A 15,999-nucleotide genomic window follows, 5' to 3' on the forward strand; every position below is an offset into this window, starting at 1 on the left:
AAAAGAAATTTAATAGCCCTTGCATATTTCTCCACCTGGAATTAAAATCAACCAGGAGAAGACTTCTTGACTTACCTATTTTGAAAGCTATGACTGGAAAAACTACAGCTGGAGGGCAATAAAATCCACTCCATCCCAGGGTATTCCTTTTACCCCAAGGAGGTGGGTTTTTGCTCCCCAGCTTTGGTTTTCAGAGTGTAGCCTAAGAAGCAGCCCCTATGCAAAAGAAAATAGCTGCATCCATTTGCACAGGAGCATTTTGAGGCTGCATCCACACAAAAAATGATGCTGGGAGACAGGAGTCATTTTTCCAGCCTCAGATGGGCTTGGAACTCATCTGAGTTAAGCAAACAGTCATTGGATTCCCTCCACCAAGTTTCCAAAACTAAATGCCATATCTCCTGTGGGGCAGCGCCAAGAGCCAGTCAACAGGCTGCCCGCCCCCCAACCCAGTTTTATTTTTAAGCATTTACGAGGACCAAGTACAAACGTTCTTGAACAAGCCACCATGAAAGAACAGGCATTCAGAGCTTCCATTAAAGTAGTTAGGAAAGAGTGGACAAACTACTGCAGAACCAAACCTTTGACCAAATCACAGAGACCTAAGTCTTTCAAATGAGCATGCATATTTTCCCCGATGATCCCCTCCTAGCTGTGCTGTGGTGAATGGCCACCTTCCAGCGCTTCCCTTCAGGCAGAAGAGAAACAGAAATGCCGCTTGGTCTAACTGGCACAAACACAGCCAGAGGGAATCCATAGCTTACAAATGTCTCCATAGCTGCAGCATGGAATAGCTTGAGTTTCCCTTTGAGGTTAACCTGAATAAGAAGCAATGATGGAAACCGATGGTGCACATTCACATGCATTAACCAATATTCTCACATTTCCTTACTGTCCCTTTGATCAATTTCACTTGGGTAATTTAAAGCACTTTTTAGTCATACTGGAATGCATGTGTGAAAGACAGAAACAAAAGGTTTTAATGCCTCCCCCCTCTCTCTCTGTGTGTCCATGCAGAGAGGTGGATTTCCAATTACATACAGGCTTTCAGTGGTTGTATCATTGTGAGCAGTTTGATTTAAAGTTCATTTTTAGTCATCCACTTGCCTTTCCTCCTCGTAGCACACATTTCAGAATACCTTTTTCTTTTCTCTCCCCCCCTTTCTCTCCTCTCCTCTCCTCTCACATATATATGAGCATGCCTATTTACAGAGATTGCTCTTCCCTTAATGGACATGTCTCTTTGGTCACCATTAACAATGATCATATTATAATTTTTTTTTCAAAAAATGTGCTACAAGAGAGGGTTTAGGGGAGTGAAAAGAAACACTGCTAGTTCAGGAAACAGAGCACAGCAGCAGAAATCACTATGATCCCTTGGTACTTACTTCATTTCCTCCTCCAAACACTAACAGTGTAAAAGGAGAATGCATATATTAGTTGCATGATGCATCAAGAGAGGCAGAAGAAAGGATAGATACTTGATTGTAAGAAGGCACTAGCCAATATCAGGATTTGCATGTATTTGACATTAAAATAAAGTTTGGTTTTTTTAAAAAAAAAAATTAAATCTGCATCCTGATGAATCAGGGGGATTTTTAAAAACTATTAATCTAACCGATTTATCAAATAAATATCATAGATACATGCCTTAGGGAACGTGGCTCTTTTGAGGGTTTTTCCAGATTCACTCAAGATGGATAGAAATTCCTTATCCAGCTCTGTTATATAATCCTAAAACTACCCACCTGCACTAACTAACATGACTGTGGCAGTCCACTCAGACAAAAAAGAATTAGAATTATGCAAGATTGTGTAAGCAAACAAACTGTGATTACAGAGTGTTTGAGACATTGAAATGATTAAACCAAATTATTTATTTATTTATTTATTTATTTATTTATTTATCTATCCATCCATCCATCCATCCATCCATCCATCTACTGTATACACATTCATTCATACATACATTCATTCATACCTATACACAAACACTTCAGTCATAAAGAGAGTACTTTAAACAAAGGCCATGCCAAATGTTTTATCTGTCTATACAAACCTACATCACTAAAGTTTATTATTTACTGATAATAAAGATATAAAGAAAGGGGACGTTTTCAGTTGATATGAAGAGAGTAAAATGGGCCCTAACTGAAAGATGTGGAATTAAAGAAGTGCCTTGAAAACAGCATACAGACCTTATATTAGCTACCACACACAGCCATGCACTAGTAGGGAAGATAATTCTACTACACACTGGCAACAAAATCCAAGCACATCACAGCTCAATGGCTCATTTTTCAAGTGGTGTCAATGAATTGAGAAACAGTCACTTAGCAGTTAATTAACATATACATTAACAATTAGGAGTGTAGAAAATATTTTACACAAGCACAAAGAAATGAATCTATATCCATTACAACAGGGATTCTCAAACTTTCTACCTTGCAGGGCCCACTTGAGATGGCTGAATATTTTGAGTCACAAAATGGTGGTGTAGGGGCAGAGCCAGTCAGAAAATGGTGGCAGGTGGAGACAGAGATTGACATAATTTGATAGAAATTACTGATTAAAAACAAACAAACTGTTATATAATCCAAATTTGGAAATTGTTAAATTCTTTGCCACAACATTTTCCTTATGGCTCTAAATTTCATAGTTCAGTTTTCCTCATGCCAAGTACAGACATTTGCTCTGGTGCTACTGCGATTCAGCCTCCCCATTTTAGGAAGTATTTGCTCATCAAGAGGCTCCAAGTGGAGGCAGCTTTTTCTTTTATATTTTCCGCTTTCCTCCACCACCCCGCACATCCCTCTCAAATGATCGTTTTCCTCTTGCAGTCACTTTTTCTTTGTACAACAGCTTTCTTCTCTTAGCTACTTCCTTTCTAGCTGTGGCTTATTTTATTAATTAATACATAATAACTGAAACGAAATATGAAGCCTTTATCGTTCTAATTTCCTTCAACATCTCCTCTGCCCCTTCTCCCCAGAGGAGGGAGATCTATCTTCCTCCCTGTCCCCAAATTCTCTGTATCCAATCACCTTTACTCAGCATGCAAGGAGCTGCTATGGCAGGGCTGCAGGGCAGGGCAGGCGAGTTAGGAGGCACTGGGCAGGCTGTGACATCAAGAGAGAAATAGTGTATTGCACTGTACACTTAACAAGGTGCACCACACATCCATCAGGCAAATATTGCTTAGCCCTCCCCTTAGAAAAATGTGTTCCAAACATCTCACTGTCTTGTAAAAAGTTTTGCTTTTTTATGTCAAACATTCAGCAAAGTTTCAGCTACAGTGACACAACTGTTTAACTCTTCTCTATCTTGTCCTGCTTCCCTTGCTCATGTTACTGCCCTTCATTCTTACTCTTAACTCCCTGCATTCAGCCTTGCTTCTCCTAAATAAAAAACTGAACCTACACAAAACACGTTCTCTAAGCCACCTATTATGTTTCTCAGAAGGTAGCACCCAATCTAATGCTGTGGTTTCTTGGCTCACTGGTGGTTTATGGATTCCGATTTCGAATGTTGGCTTAACCATGATGGAGGTGAAGGCTGCTGAAAGCTGACCACAGAACACAATAAAATGTCTTCCGCGTGCTCTAAACTAAAAACAAGAGTTGTCTTTGTCACAGTAAAACTAACACCTGGTTTAAAAAAGAGGACACATTCATTGCCTTTATTCCTAAGCAAGACACAGTTATCTAAATAGTTGAAGAACTGGACTTTCTATTTTAATTCATTAAGTGGCTGGTAATGCAATTTTACATGTCAACTCAGAAGTCCTTGAGTTCAGTGGGATTTACTCCCATGTAAGTGTACACAGGATTTCAGCCTAAAACTTCTAAGCTAATGCAAGTCCATGGGAGGCTTCCTTTATAAGACTGCGTTCTGTTCTGCAGCACGTTGACGGTTCTCATTCCATGGCAACACAACTGAAGGAACAGGTTCTTACGAGAATGAGCAGGATTATGACTCACTCCACATACTAAACAACTGCCCTTCAAGCATACACCTGGTGAAGATGGCTGTAGAAAGCATTGCTTTTTTTTAGTTCCTAGTAAAAATTTACAGACTAGACACTGCACAAGAAAAGTCTCACAGGGAATAATAATTCTGCGTTTTGCAGCAGGGAAGCGGACACCAACTTTCAAAATTGCACAGGATATCTGCAGCAAGCCCTCTCACAGCTGCTGCTCATGCAACACTATCCGCAGAGGGCTCCAGGTTCAAGCCACATCAACTGTATAGTGCTTCCTGTTTAATAGAGAAACGTCACTCCATAAACTCCTATGGCACTGTCACTTTCAATATTAGCCATAGTTTGCTGAAACCTGATCCAGCTGCCATTTAAATTATATGTGAACCTGTCATGCTAACCACATCTGTTTCTAAATATAGGTTGTAAGTAAAAATCTGTCTCATTTGCTCCCAGATTCTGACGTGAACAGTGGGAAAACTTGAAGAGAAGGTGGGAAGTGAAGGGTCTCCATTCTAGAGATGCTGCTTATGCAAAACTTTGTTCACTGAATGGAGCACACAGACAATTAGGTAGTCACTTTCCAGACCCCATAGTAATTATAGCACAGGTACACTGAAATGCAATACTGAACACAGGAAGCTGCTTTATTGCATGTCAGATCACTGGGCCTGTCTAGTCCAGTGTTATCTACTCCAGAGACAGGCTTGTGGGATCTACTTTGTTGGGTTGTGGTTTTTTTTACCAAAGCCCCAAGTTCTACTGGTTAGAGCCAGGTGCAAAATATTGGTGGTGGTGTAGCAGGAGAAGGAATCAGGTGCAAAATGGCAGTTTTGGCATTACAGCCAATTGGCGATTTACTACAAGTCACCCAGAGATCTACCAATTTACCTTCTAGCCACTCCTGTTCAACTCTGACTGGTAGCAACTCCCTAGGGTCTCTTTTGTTCATGCTACTCATGTGACAATATCTTCCCATGTCCATGTAATGACCCATTCCTGCCACTTCTGGCTCTTCAACATCTCCAGGGTCCTTTTTTTCTTATCTCTAAATGTACCCAATGCTAAAATCCATTGTCCCTCATCTCAGACTCTTGCAAGGCCACTGAAACCTTCTATTTTCACATTTCCCACTCATCAGCAGATTCATGAGCCTCTGCTAAAGCAATCAGTATAATTTCCTAAACATCTGTATAGGATGTTGACACTGTCCATCAATGAAGTTCTGAACCTTGCAACCTCTGATTTTTCCCCAGTGCAAAAGGAAGAATAATTATTTTGTGTCAAGTTATTGTGGAGTGACAGGCCAGTACTTTTCCTCTTTCTCACTTTTAAAGCTTCTCTATTGACTGTATCTCCACCTAGGTAAAGGTAAAGGGACCCCTGACCATTAGGTCCAGTCGCAGACGACTCTGGGGTTGCGGCGCTCATCTCGCTTTACTGGTCAAGGGAGCCGGCGTACAGCTTCCAGGTCATGTGGCTAGCATGACAAACCCGCTTCTGGCGAACCAGAGCAGCACACAGAAACGCCGTTTACCTTCCCACTGGAACAGTATCTATTTATCTACTTGCACTTTGACGTTCTTTTGAACTGCTAGGTGGGCAGGAGCAGGGACCGAGCAATGGGAGCTCACCCTGTCACGGGGATTCGAACCGCCAACTTTCTGATCAGGAAGCCCTAGGCTCTGTGGTTTAATAACCAGCGCCACCCACATCCCTACATCTCCACCTACATTTTCCTTTATTTCCTCCTTTTGCCTTCTTCTCAGTTAAGGTCATCTGTTGTCAGCCTACTCTGCCTCCATCCTTGATGCTTTGCTGTATCTTGAACTCCTTATCTCCTTCAAAACACTTCCTTCTCAGTTGAGAGAGACGTTTTAGCGTAGGTGATTCTCAGCCCACTGAACCCCAATTGGGGTGATAAAAATTTGTCTAATATGCTGGGCTGCTAGGGCAAACGTATTAACCTTATATGGCCGAACCTAGGCAGGTCCAAATCAGTACAGTGGTACCTCAGGTTAAGAACTTAATTCATTCTGGAGGTCCATTCTTAACTTGAAACTGTTCTTAACCTGAGGTAGCACTTTAGCTAATAGGGCCTCCCACTGCCGCCGCACCGCTGCCACGCAATTTCTGTTCTCATCCTGAAGCAAAGTTCTTAACCCGAGGTACTATTTCTGGGTTAGCGGAGTGTGTAACCTGAAGCATCTGTAACCTGAAGTGTCTGTAACCCGAGGTACTACTGTACTTGGATGGATGACCATCTGGGAACCACATTTATGCTGCTTTGTGTCCCAGGGTAGAAGAAAGGCAGGATATAAACGTAAGAATTTTGCTAGATTTTTGTAAGGCTTCAAATAGAAAGAAGGGGGTTTCAATACAAACAACACAATATAACAATACAATAGACAACACAAACACAGTTAAGCACAAGATGAGGAAGGAAACACGGAAAAGAAAATACTAAATCCAAAAGCTCAGAAGCCTGAGAACATGCATAGTTCTCATTAGGAATCTACACTAATAAAGTGCAAGTGTCTCTGCGTCCAGTCCCTGTGTCTGTGGGATTGCGCTACTGTGCATGTGCCCAACGGACAGCCGTTGGGACTTGGAACGCAGAGACACTTCGGGAAAGGTCGGCGCGAGGAGAAGGTGGGAGGGAGGGAGGAAGGAAGGGCGGGGCCGGCTGGCTGTCAGTAAGCGAGGAGGCGGCAAGCCAGCCAGGGAATGCCCGGACGTGAGAGCGGGAAGGGGCAGGGCGGGGACAAGAGCGAGGGGGTGTGTCTGCGAGGCTGGGCGCACGCGCGGAAGAGACCAGGCTGAGAGCGTCGGCGTCGCCTCCCCAGCAACAGCGCCGCTCGCTTCTCGCAGCCCCGCCCGCGGCTCGAGATCGTGCAGCCGAGCGTGACACGGTGTCCTAGCGCCCATTAATTTAACGGGCATAATACCCAGTAGTAAATACTAAAAGGCATCCAAAGGTTTGATTTGGGGAGGCAGACAGATATGTAAACTTAAGCAGAAACTGTAATGATTCATTTACAAGTTAAAGATTTACATGATTTCTATGACTGAAAATTCCACTCCAGTGAGGTTTTCACACAATACTAAAAAAAATCACCATTTTCACAGCAGATGGTCTCAGTTCCTCATTAAAAGCATCTAACATCACACTTGGTGTCAAATAGCAAACTGCTTTCTTCAAAATGTACTTACCCATTAAGATACTCAATAGCTTTTGAACTCTGGAGTTGACACCAACCACTCTATAGAGTCCTTGCTCATGGATCCCTAAGAGGAAGAACATATTTTATTTAAATTAGTAAAATGGTAAAAAGAAATTTAATGTTCATTTTAAAATAAAGTATCTCCAATAGTAACATGAATTAAATTGCCTTCACAGCTCCACATTCATTTTCAAGGCCGCTTATGGGGGGGGATAGTTCGTGGGGTTCCCCACCCCTTTAATGTATAGGTTTTCTACACAGAGTAGAAGTTCTGCATACCAGCAGAGAGTTTCGAGAAGAATTTAGTCTCTCATATCAGTCAGCAGCAGGAGAATGTGAAGAATGGGACACGTCCCATCAAGTTAAAATCTAATGAGGGTGAGGAGTGATCTCATGCACCCACAATCATATAGGGGACATCTCAACTTTTTTTAATAGTCACAAGTTTGGTTACATAGATGAATAATAAAGATTCAGAGAATAGGTATTTCCTATTTAACATATTCATTTAATCAAGACCAATGCTGTTAAGACAATTTTTGTTAAACACATCGGATACCTGTGTTACTACCTCAGTATCAAATATGAATGTGGCCTTCTAGTAATACATTATTTAAACTATAGATCAACAAGTGCTTTTAAAACCTATAGAAGATTATGAATACATATAAATCTGTGAGCAGCAGATCAGAAAACTTAACAAAGATGCATGTATATAAGTAGGTTCTGGATCCTAGCAAGATACAAACTATCATGAAAATGTGTATGTAAAATAGGCAACTGTCAAAACTGAAATTAAAAAAGGCAACTTCTTTATACAAGTGCTAGAAAGGCTGATATTTGGGAAAAGACTTCAAACTATAAAGAACATCTGGTGGTCCCCATTACCTCTTGTTTCAACAGCATGAATGCATTTCTTGACAATACTGAAGCCCATAATATCCAGCTGGGCAGCTGAAATGAGAGAAAACAACTAAGAATATACAAGGTCATAAAATGGAAATAAAATACCAATATTCTCAATAAAATAAAAAATCAGATTTAAAGTGGATCCCAACACTCCACCAACATGTTCTTTTAAAATGTGGAAAAGGTAAAGGATCAGTAAAATGTTTCTGTTGTGCTTGCAATCAAAAAGCTCCTTCTCAACACCTGTAAGGTTATGGGGCTGTTTCCAATATGCATGTTGATCACTAGCACACATGAACATCAAATACCACTTATAGAATTTTCATATCATCTCATATAACTTAAATAACTTTCATATCAGCTCATACCACCTAAAACTTTATGATATGCTGAATAACTGTGTGACAAAATATCAAGTGGAATTTGCACTTCAGGAAAACTGTTTCCCAGAGTCTGATACTTTCAAGCCCATAGTTGACATTGGTGTTAAGTAACCAGATACTTTAAAAATGGCTCAAAAAAGACATAAATGATTCTCATGTAGCCCAGTAACCATGATTCATAATAAGTAAAACATGTAGTAGGACATGGAAAACACAAGTAGACATTGTATTCAGGAGAGAAGCAAAAAGGGCATCTGGGTGTGAAAGTTTGCATTAAATCATAGTTAAACATTAACATGTCGTGCTAACCAGGCCAGTGATTATGGATGGTTCTACAAACTAGACTGGCTCCTTCAAGAAATTCCCATGTATCCCATGCTGTGTAAACATATTGAGGCTATTTACTTCTCTGTAAGGACACCGGATACACAGCTGGAGCTCTCTCTCTGTCATTTTCAAAACAAAAACTCCCACAGCTGATAAACAAACCACTTTTAAGACTGTAGCTGGTCTTCTATTTATGAACAGTTGGAATACAAGGTAGAAAGACAACAGACAATCTTCTGTATTATTTTCATTTATATAATTAGGAAGTTATTTCTTTTCATTATTACTACAATGACAATTGGTTGTTCTCTGTCTCTCTCCACCCTCCCAAATAAATCACTGTTTAAATTATTTAGGGGATTTTAAGCGTTTTTTGTTGTTCCTTTTATGTTGAATTTTATTGTATGGCTTCAGGCACCAGTCCCATTGGCAGACCAACTCCTGTGTTAGAAGGATTTCTGAAAACAAGACATGAAGGCTGACAACAGCAGCTCCGCCATGTTGGAATCCCTTGCAGATGAAACGAGGGCCTGGAGACAGATTTTTCCAGGGTGACAGAAGCCTACAGAAGCTTGGGGTTGGGGAATAAAAATGAACAAATCCAGAATTAGCAGCCAGTGACTAACAAGGGAGATCACAATGGTATGTCTTTCCGAAGGTAAGCACATTTAATATTATGTGCCAAATTACTGGTAATTAAAGGCTGCTCAAAAAGCCCATAACTATTTCAAAAAAATATGTTTTTCAGATTTATTATTCTGAGCAGGAACCATGTATGCCTTCCCCCTTAGGGTCCAATTATATTATGTGGGAGAGGTACAGTCCTTGGCAACTAAGACAAAGTCTCCATCATAGGTAGTATAGAACTCTGCATGGGGATGCTGAGGAGAAATGAGTAACTTTGACTGAAATCACTAGCATACCATGTTAATGAGCTTCTAGAGGCATCTGACTGGTTGCTGTTCCAGCCCGGAAGGATCCCTAGTATAAGCCAATGAAGAGTAGGAACTCCTTTCACTCTTATGCATTCACAAAGAAGGACCAGTCTGCCTGTTAGCCACACCAAGACCTCTGTCTCAGGCAGCAGATTTGAATACCTTCTCTAGGCCTGCCTGCTTGATGCCATTTATTATTCTAGAGAACTGTTACTCCCTGCTATTGTGGTAGTCAGTGGCACTCCTACTAGGCTCTCCAGTAGCAGTGGATCACCCAGGATTTGCTAAGAGGCATCTCAGGTGAGGCAGCCCCTTAGATTACTTGCACCACGGCTGCTCTGCCATAGCAAATAGTGCTTAAATTTTAATCGTAGTAAACAGCCTTTAAAGTCTAACTAGTACTTGCTGCCACCGCAGTCTGAATATCTCACTCTGGAAGAACCCTACATTCACTAGGACCTTTTGTCAGAGCAAAGCACTGCTGTGACAGCCTTGGAGAGTCTCAGTGTTCAGTTGCTACTAAGGCAACAGCAAAAGCAACAATAAAAGGGGAGTGAGAATGCCAGTGTTTGAGAGCAGTGAATGGAGCAGCAAAGGCTCTGCCTCAGGCAGCTGAACATCTTGCACCATCCCTGAACGGAATGGGGTGAGAGAAGAGAGGAGAAAGAAGGTGGCTGGACAAGATTTCCAAGGCTCCAATATACCCTTTGGAATTCCTTGCCCCCTCTCACAGCCAAAGATTTTTAAATGGCATAAATGCCATTTATAAAGAGCAAAGTGCAAAAATTATTATTAACAATGTGATGTGCGAGGAAATTAGAATTGAAAAAGGAACAAGACAGGGGTGCCCTATCTCACCGTTACTTTTCATTACGGTCCTGGAGGTCCTGTTAGAAATGATTAGAAAAGAAAAGAAAATTAAAGGAATTAGGGTGGGAGAGAAAGAATATAAATTGAGAGCCTACGCGGATGATTTGGTTTTATCCCTACAAGATCCGGAAAGCAGTGTACCTAAAGCATTGGAGATAATAGACTCTTTTGGACGAGTAGCAGGATTTAAGCTGAATAAAACAAAGACAAAGGTTTTGACAAAAAATATGTCACCGTTGCAGACACAGAAATTACAAGATCAAACTGGACTGAGTTTTGTTAATAAGGTGAAGTATCTGGGGGTGGATTTAACTTCAAAGAACCTAAACCTATTCAAGGACAATTATGAAAAACTGTGGAAGGAGATTAAGAGAGATTTGGAGATATGGACAAGATTAAAATTGTCTTTGATGGGCAGAATAGCAGCCATAAAGATGAATGTATTACCAAAGATTCTGTTTTTATTTCAAGTGCTTCCGATTATAGATAAAATGGACTGTTTCAAAAGGTGGCAAAAAGACTTATCGAAATTTATTTGGCAGGGGAAGAAACCTAGAATTAAATATAAAATATTGACTGATTCAAGAGAAAGAGGTGGATTCTCTCTGCCGGACTTGAGAATATATTTTGAAGCGGCTGCCTTTTGTTGGTTAGAAGATTGGTTTAAGTTGGAGGACACTGATGTTTTAGACTTGGAAGGACATGACAATGTATTTGGCTGGCATGCATATTTGTGGTATGACAAAGTGAAGGCCCACAAAGCCTTTAAAAACCATATAATCAGGAATGCCTTGTATCAGGTTTGGGTTCAGAATAAAGATTTGTTGGAGAGAAAAACCCCCAGATGGTTGTCCCCGGTGGAAGCGAAGGCGTATAAGAGACCTAATATGTCTGCGAAATGGCCAAAGCATGCTGATATTTTGGAACAGGGTGGTCAGAATTTTAAACTGAAAAGTTATGAACAATTGAAGGAGGCTATGACAGACTGGTTGCAGTACTATCAGATTAATGAAGTTTTTAAGACAGATAGAAAATTAGGTTTTCAAACTGAGAAATCCAAGTTGGAAACAGGACTAATTGAACCAAATAGTAAGAATCTTTCCAGAATGTACAATTTATTGCTAGAGTGGCATACAAAAGATGAAATGGTTAAATCAGTTATGATTGGTTGGGCAAAAGATGTGGGACATAATATAATGCTGGAGGATTGGGAAAGACTCTGGAAGCAAGGTATTAGATTTACAGCGTGTAATGCTCTAAGAGAAAATATTATGAAAATGATGTATAGATGGTATTTGACACCTGTGAAATTAGCGAAGATGTATCATGGAGTGAGTAATGAGTGTTGGAAATGTAAAAAAGTAGAAGGTACCTTTTATCATATGTGGTGGACGTGCCCAAAGGTAAAGGAATTCTGGGAGAAAATTTATAATGAGCTTAAAAAATGTTGAAAAACACATTTGTTAAGAAACCAGAGGCCTTTCTGCTGGGCATAGTCAACCATGAGTTTCCCAACAGAGATAAAACATTTTTTATATATGCCACAACAGCTGCTAGGATTTTAATAGCGAAGAATTGGAAAAGTGAAGATCTACTGACAGTGGAAGAATGGCAGATGAAGTTGATTGAATACATGGAACTCGCTGAACTGACTGCGAAACTCCGAGACCAGAGGGAGGAAGTGGTGCAAGAAGATTGGAAGAAATTCAGAGACTATATGAAAAAACGCGAAAAGATAGAGATATGAACTGGAAATCAGCTGAATTAATGGCAACAGTATAAATTGTTTTTAGTAAAAGTAGGACATAATTGCTAGAATTGTTGAGTTGTACAGGTATGATATAAGTTTATAAAGGTAGAGATAAGATGATAGATAAGGAATAGATTAATTGTTAATGATAATTTAAAGCTGTTATAAAGTTACTAAAGTAAATCTGAAATGAACGCAGCATAGAGGATGGGAGGAAGTCCATTAGTAAGATTTAAACAAGTTTGAGGATGTTAAAGAATTTATTTGTTGTATTTTTGATGTTTTAATTTTTGTTATTTAGTTAAGTGTTTTTATTTGTAATGTTTTCTTGTTCTTTTTTGTGTGTAGTGTTTGTATTTTGTATTTTGTTCTCTTTATATGAAATATAATAAATTCTCTTTAAAAATAAAAGGAATTCCTTGCCCCCGCTCTATGGCTATGACAAGGAGATTTATAAAGTTAAAAGAATATCATACATTTTAAACATCTGCATAACATATATAAGGGCCCAGCATCCAGTTTTTATTTCAATAGAGTTTAAGTCATCTAGGTTCATTTTGGCACATAATATGTTCAGAGCTAAGGCTGTTTTGATGTTGCATAAATACTTTACAGCACTTTGGAAAGAGATAGATCAATCACCTAAATAAATGAGTCGTGGTAGTGTTGTACTGACAGGAAGTGGATGAGCAATCCCGACAGTGTTCAAACAGACAAAAAATTAGGAGACATTAGCTGTGGCAATGTACAAATTAATACTGGGAAGAGCTCTGATGCTTAGCTAATCTATTTTTCATCAAACTATATTAATCAACATTTCGCAAGCACCTCTGTTTTTATTACTTATGATGTTTATGCACTTAGGACTATAGCTTCTCTGTGTCAAAAACCCTAATTGGAACAGTTGTATCCAGTTTGCATTTTTTTGCCAGGAGCTTCTAAAAAAGTAACTTAATCGGTCATTTAATGATTTTGCAACTAAGAAACTGAGGAACTAAACAGCATAGGATGATGTCATTGCATCAAAATGTATGGTTCAGTAAACCAAAGTTGTGGAATCAAAAGCGGTTCCTCTGCAGAATCATGTGTCCAGTTTTTGCCCCTTTAGAAATGTTAGTAATCTTTGTAGAGTTTGAAAGAGAACGACCACTAATAATGTTATGCAAGCATTATGAGACAACAAGTTATTGTTTGAATCTGTCTATCACTGACACAATGTAAAAGCCTTGAACTTTTCTACTGCACAGAAAAATATCTGAGCCAACAGGAAATTTAACCAATGCTTTATTCCCTCCATGATGACAAGAATACATTGCCTGTGTGTGAATGTGGATGCAGCAATACAGACACACATCAAGTTTAAGGCTAAAAACCAGTTCTGCTGCAGCTTCTGAACATTCCAATTACACTGGGGCTTCAGAACTGAACACAGGCAACTGTGGGCCATTCTATATGTTTGCACTCTTGGTGCAGGAAACATTAGCCAAGCATCAGACGGTAAGGATGGATTCCTCATACAAGAATGATACTTGGCAAAAACTGAGCATTTTGGGACCCATGTTGCTAACAAGTAGCTCAGGACAACTGGAAGCCTGCATGTGCTCCAGAACTGCGTTTGTGATTTGACTTTGCTCTGAGCAATGACAGCATCATTGTGCTAAATCAGGGAATGCCCTTATGGAGCAAGACAGTGCAAGCAACAGTTTGCAAATGCCCTAATTAATTTTGGAGTCAGTTTCTTGTCTGAGACAGACAACACCTATTATTTCATCATAAATCCATCTCTTATGAATAAATGGGGGCCAACTGGCAAGAATACCCCATCTTAATTAAAACAATTTTTGCATTTCCTGAGAAGTCCATCCTCTTCTCAGCAAGGGCAAAAACACATTATTTAAATAAATATTTGAGTTGTGGAGACACGCCACAATGCTTAGGCTTCAGAGGTGTGTTATGACACTTAGTTGGTCTGCCTCAGGATATTCCAAGCCCAGACCTTATATAAAAAGTCCTTTCAGATTCAGGATAAATCTTATGTTGTGTGATATGCTGACTCGGCAGACATTATGGGGAAGCTAGTCACTAAACTGCCTTATCAAAAAATATATTACTGTATAACAGAGATTAAGCAAGACTATTCCATTTCCTCAGCCTTTGGGCCTCCTTAAAATGTCACCTAGAGGCAGCCATTACATCAGGCTAGCTGACAAACAAGAACAATCTTAGCTGGTCCTTATTTTAAAAAAACTATAACTTCAGAAACTGGTGCCTGAGCTTGCTTTTCCTCCTTCCTTGCCAGTCCTTTTCCTTGTGTAGCATGTCATTTAGATTGTAAGGCTGAGAACAAGGACCACCTTACAACTGCTTTTTTTAAGCTACTCTGGGAGCCTTTTTGGCTACAGAGTGGTGGTGGGGAATGTTTTATGTGAAATAAATGCCAAGCATGGAACTTTCTATGTCTTTATATAGTTATGACAGCAGCAGATCTCTATGTAGCGGAATAAATCACAATGCTGCTAGAGTCTTCTTCTTTTTTTAAGAAAACCCATTGGTAATATGTTTCCTATCAAATCCCTCTATTATATCTAATTCAGCATTCTTAGTCAACACAAGCGGCAGTGAATAGATCACTTGGAGGGAGGAGGGACGGGAAGACTAAGTTGACAGAATCTCACAGCCTACAAAGGTGTGATTGCCTCTAATTGCAGCATCTTGTATCACTCGCTGGTTCTATTAAAGAGATGACAGGTATGTAAATCTTGTGCTGAGGAGGAGTGAAGAAATCTAGGGGAGGAAAGTGTGGATTTAAAATTACGTGCCATTTATCAAGAGCAGATAAGAAGGGAAGCTGAGCTACTGTATAGTGTTCCGCCAGCCAGAGTGACCTAACAGCTGAAGGAGTTATGCTGCCTCTCAAATTTACTGGGGACAACATTCTATTTATAAATAGACACACCACCAGTCGGGATCCCTTAGGAAGAAAAGGAAAGATGATCTCACAAGGCTTTTGACTGGATGCTGCCTGCCTTAAAAAAAGACAAGAGGACTCCCCCCTCTTGTTGGTCTTTCCAAATATTCCTGAACTTCATGTTTAAAAAGAGGACCATCACTCATCAAATATCCCAAAGCTGAGCACATACATATATAGGAATGAAAACCCAAAACAACTTTGTAATTCACTTGTAGGCTAAACAAGAGCTTTGCTGCAGCATCATTGCACATAGTAATGCAGGGTGGGGGGAAGGCAGAGAGAGAGAGAGAGAGAGAGAGAGAGAGAGAGAGAGAGAGAGAGAGAGAGAGAGAGACTGAGTCAAGCAGACATTTGCAAGCAGGCTGGGCTGCTTAGAAACATGCTGGATTTTGAACAGCAGTGGGAAGAGGCTCGGGGACAGCCAGCAAAAGTGCTCCAGGCACTTTGCTTTGTCCAACCACTTGGGAGTCAAAGGATGAAAATATTTAAATAGTGCTACTTCAGTGTACAAAAGAGTCTTTCATCCCAACAGTTCATCTGCTTGACAAAAATCCTGGGGCTGGCTGGAGGTTTTGACCAACTCCTTTTAGCACAAAATACTGGATTTCTATTAATTATCGTTTAAGGAAGGTAAAACAAGGAACTGAGATT

The 15,999-nt window shown here is 40.1% G+C and overlaps 1 protein-coding gene across 4 annotated transcripts in view; it reads right to left on the bottom strand.

Moving 5' to 3' along the window:
- Positions 1-15,999, bottom strand: part of ARHGAP26 (Rho GTPase activating protein 26) — a 210,855-nt gene that overhangs the window by 88,937 nt on the left and 105,919 nt on the right. For all 4 annotated transcript variants that reach the window (XM_033140019.1, XM_033140020.1, XM_033140022.1 and 1 more), the window contains 2 exons: positions 8,092-8,157; positions 7,193-7,267 (listed from right to left, as the gene is read on the bottom strand). In XM_033140019.1, coding sequence (XP_032995910.1) covers positions 7,193-7,267; positions 8,092-8,157 — 141 coding nt within the window. The remainder of the gene's footprint in view (positions 1-7,192; positions 7,268-8,091; positions 8,158-15,999) is intronic.

Source organism: Lacerta agilis, chromosome 2, assembly GCF_009819535.1.
Source record: "Lacerta agilis isolate rLacAgi1 chromosome 2, rLacAgi1.pri, whole genome shotgun sequence".
Lineage (NCBI taxonomy): Eukaryota > Metazoa > Chordata > Lepidosauria > Squamata > Lacertidae > Lacerta > Lacerta agilis.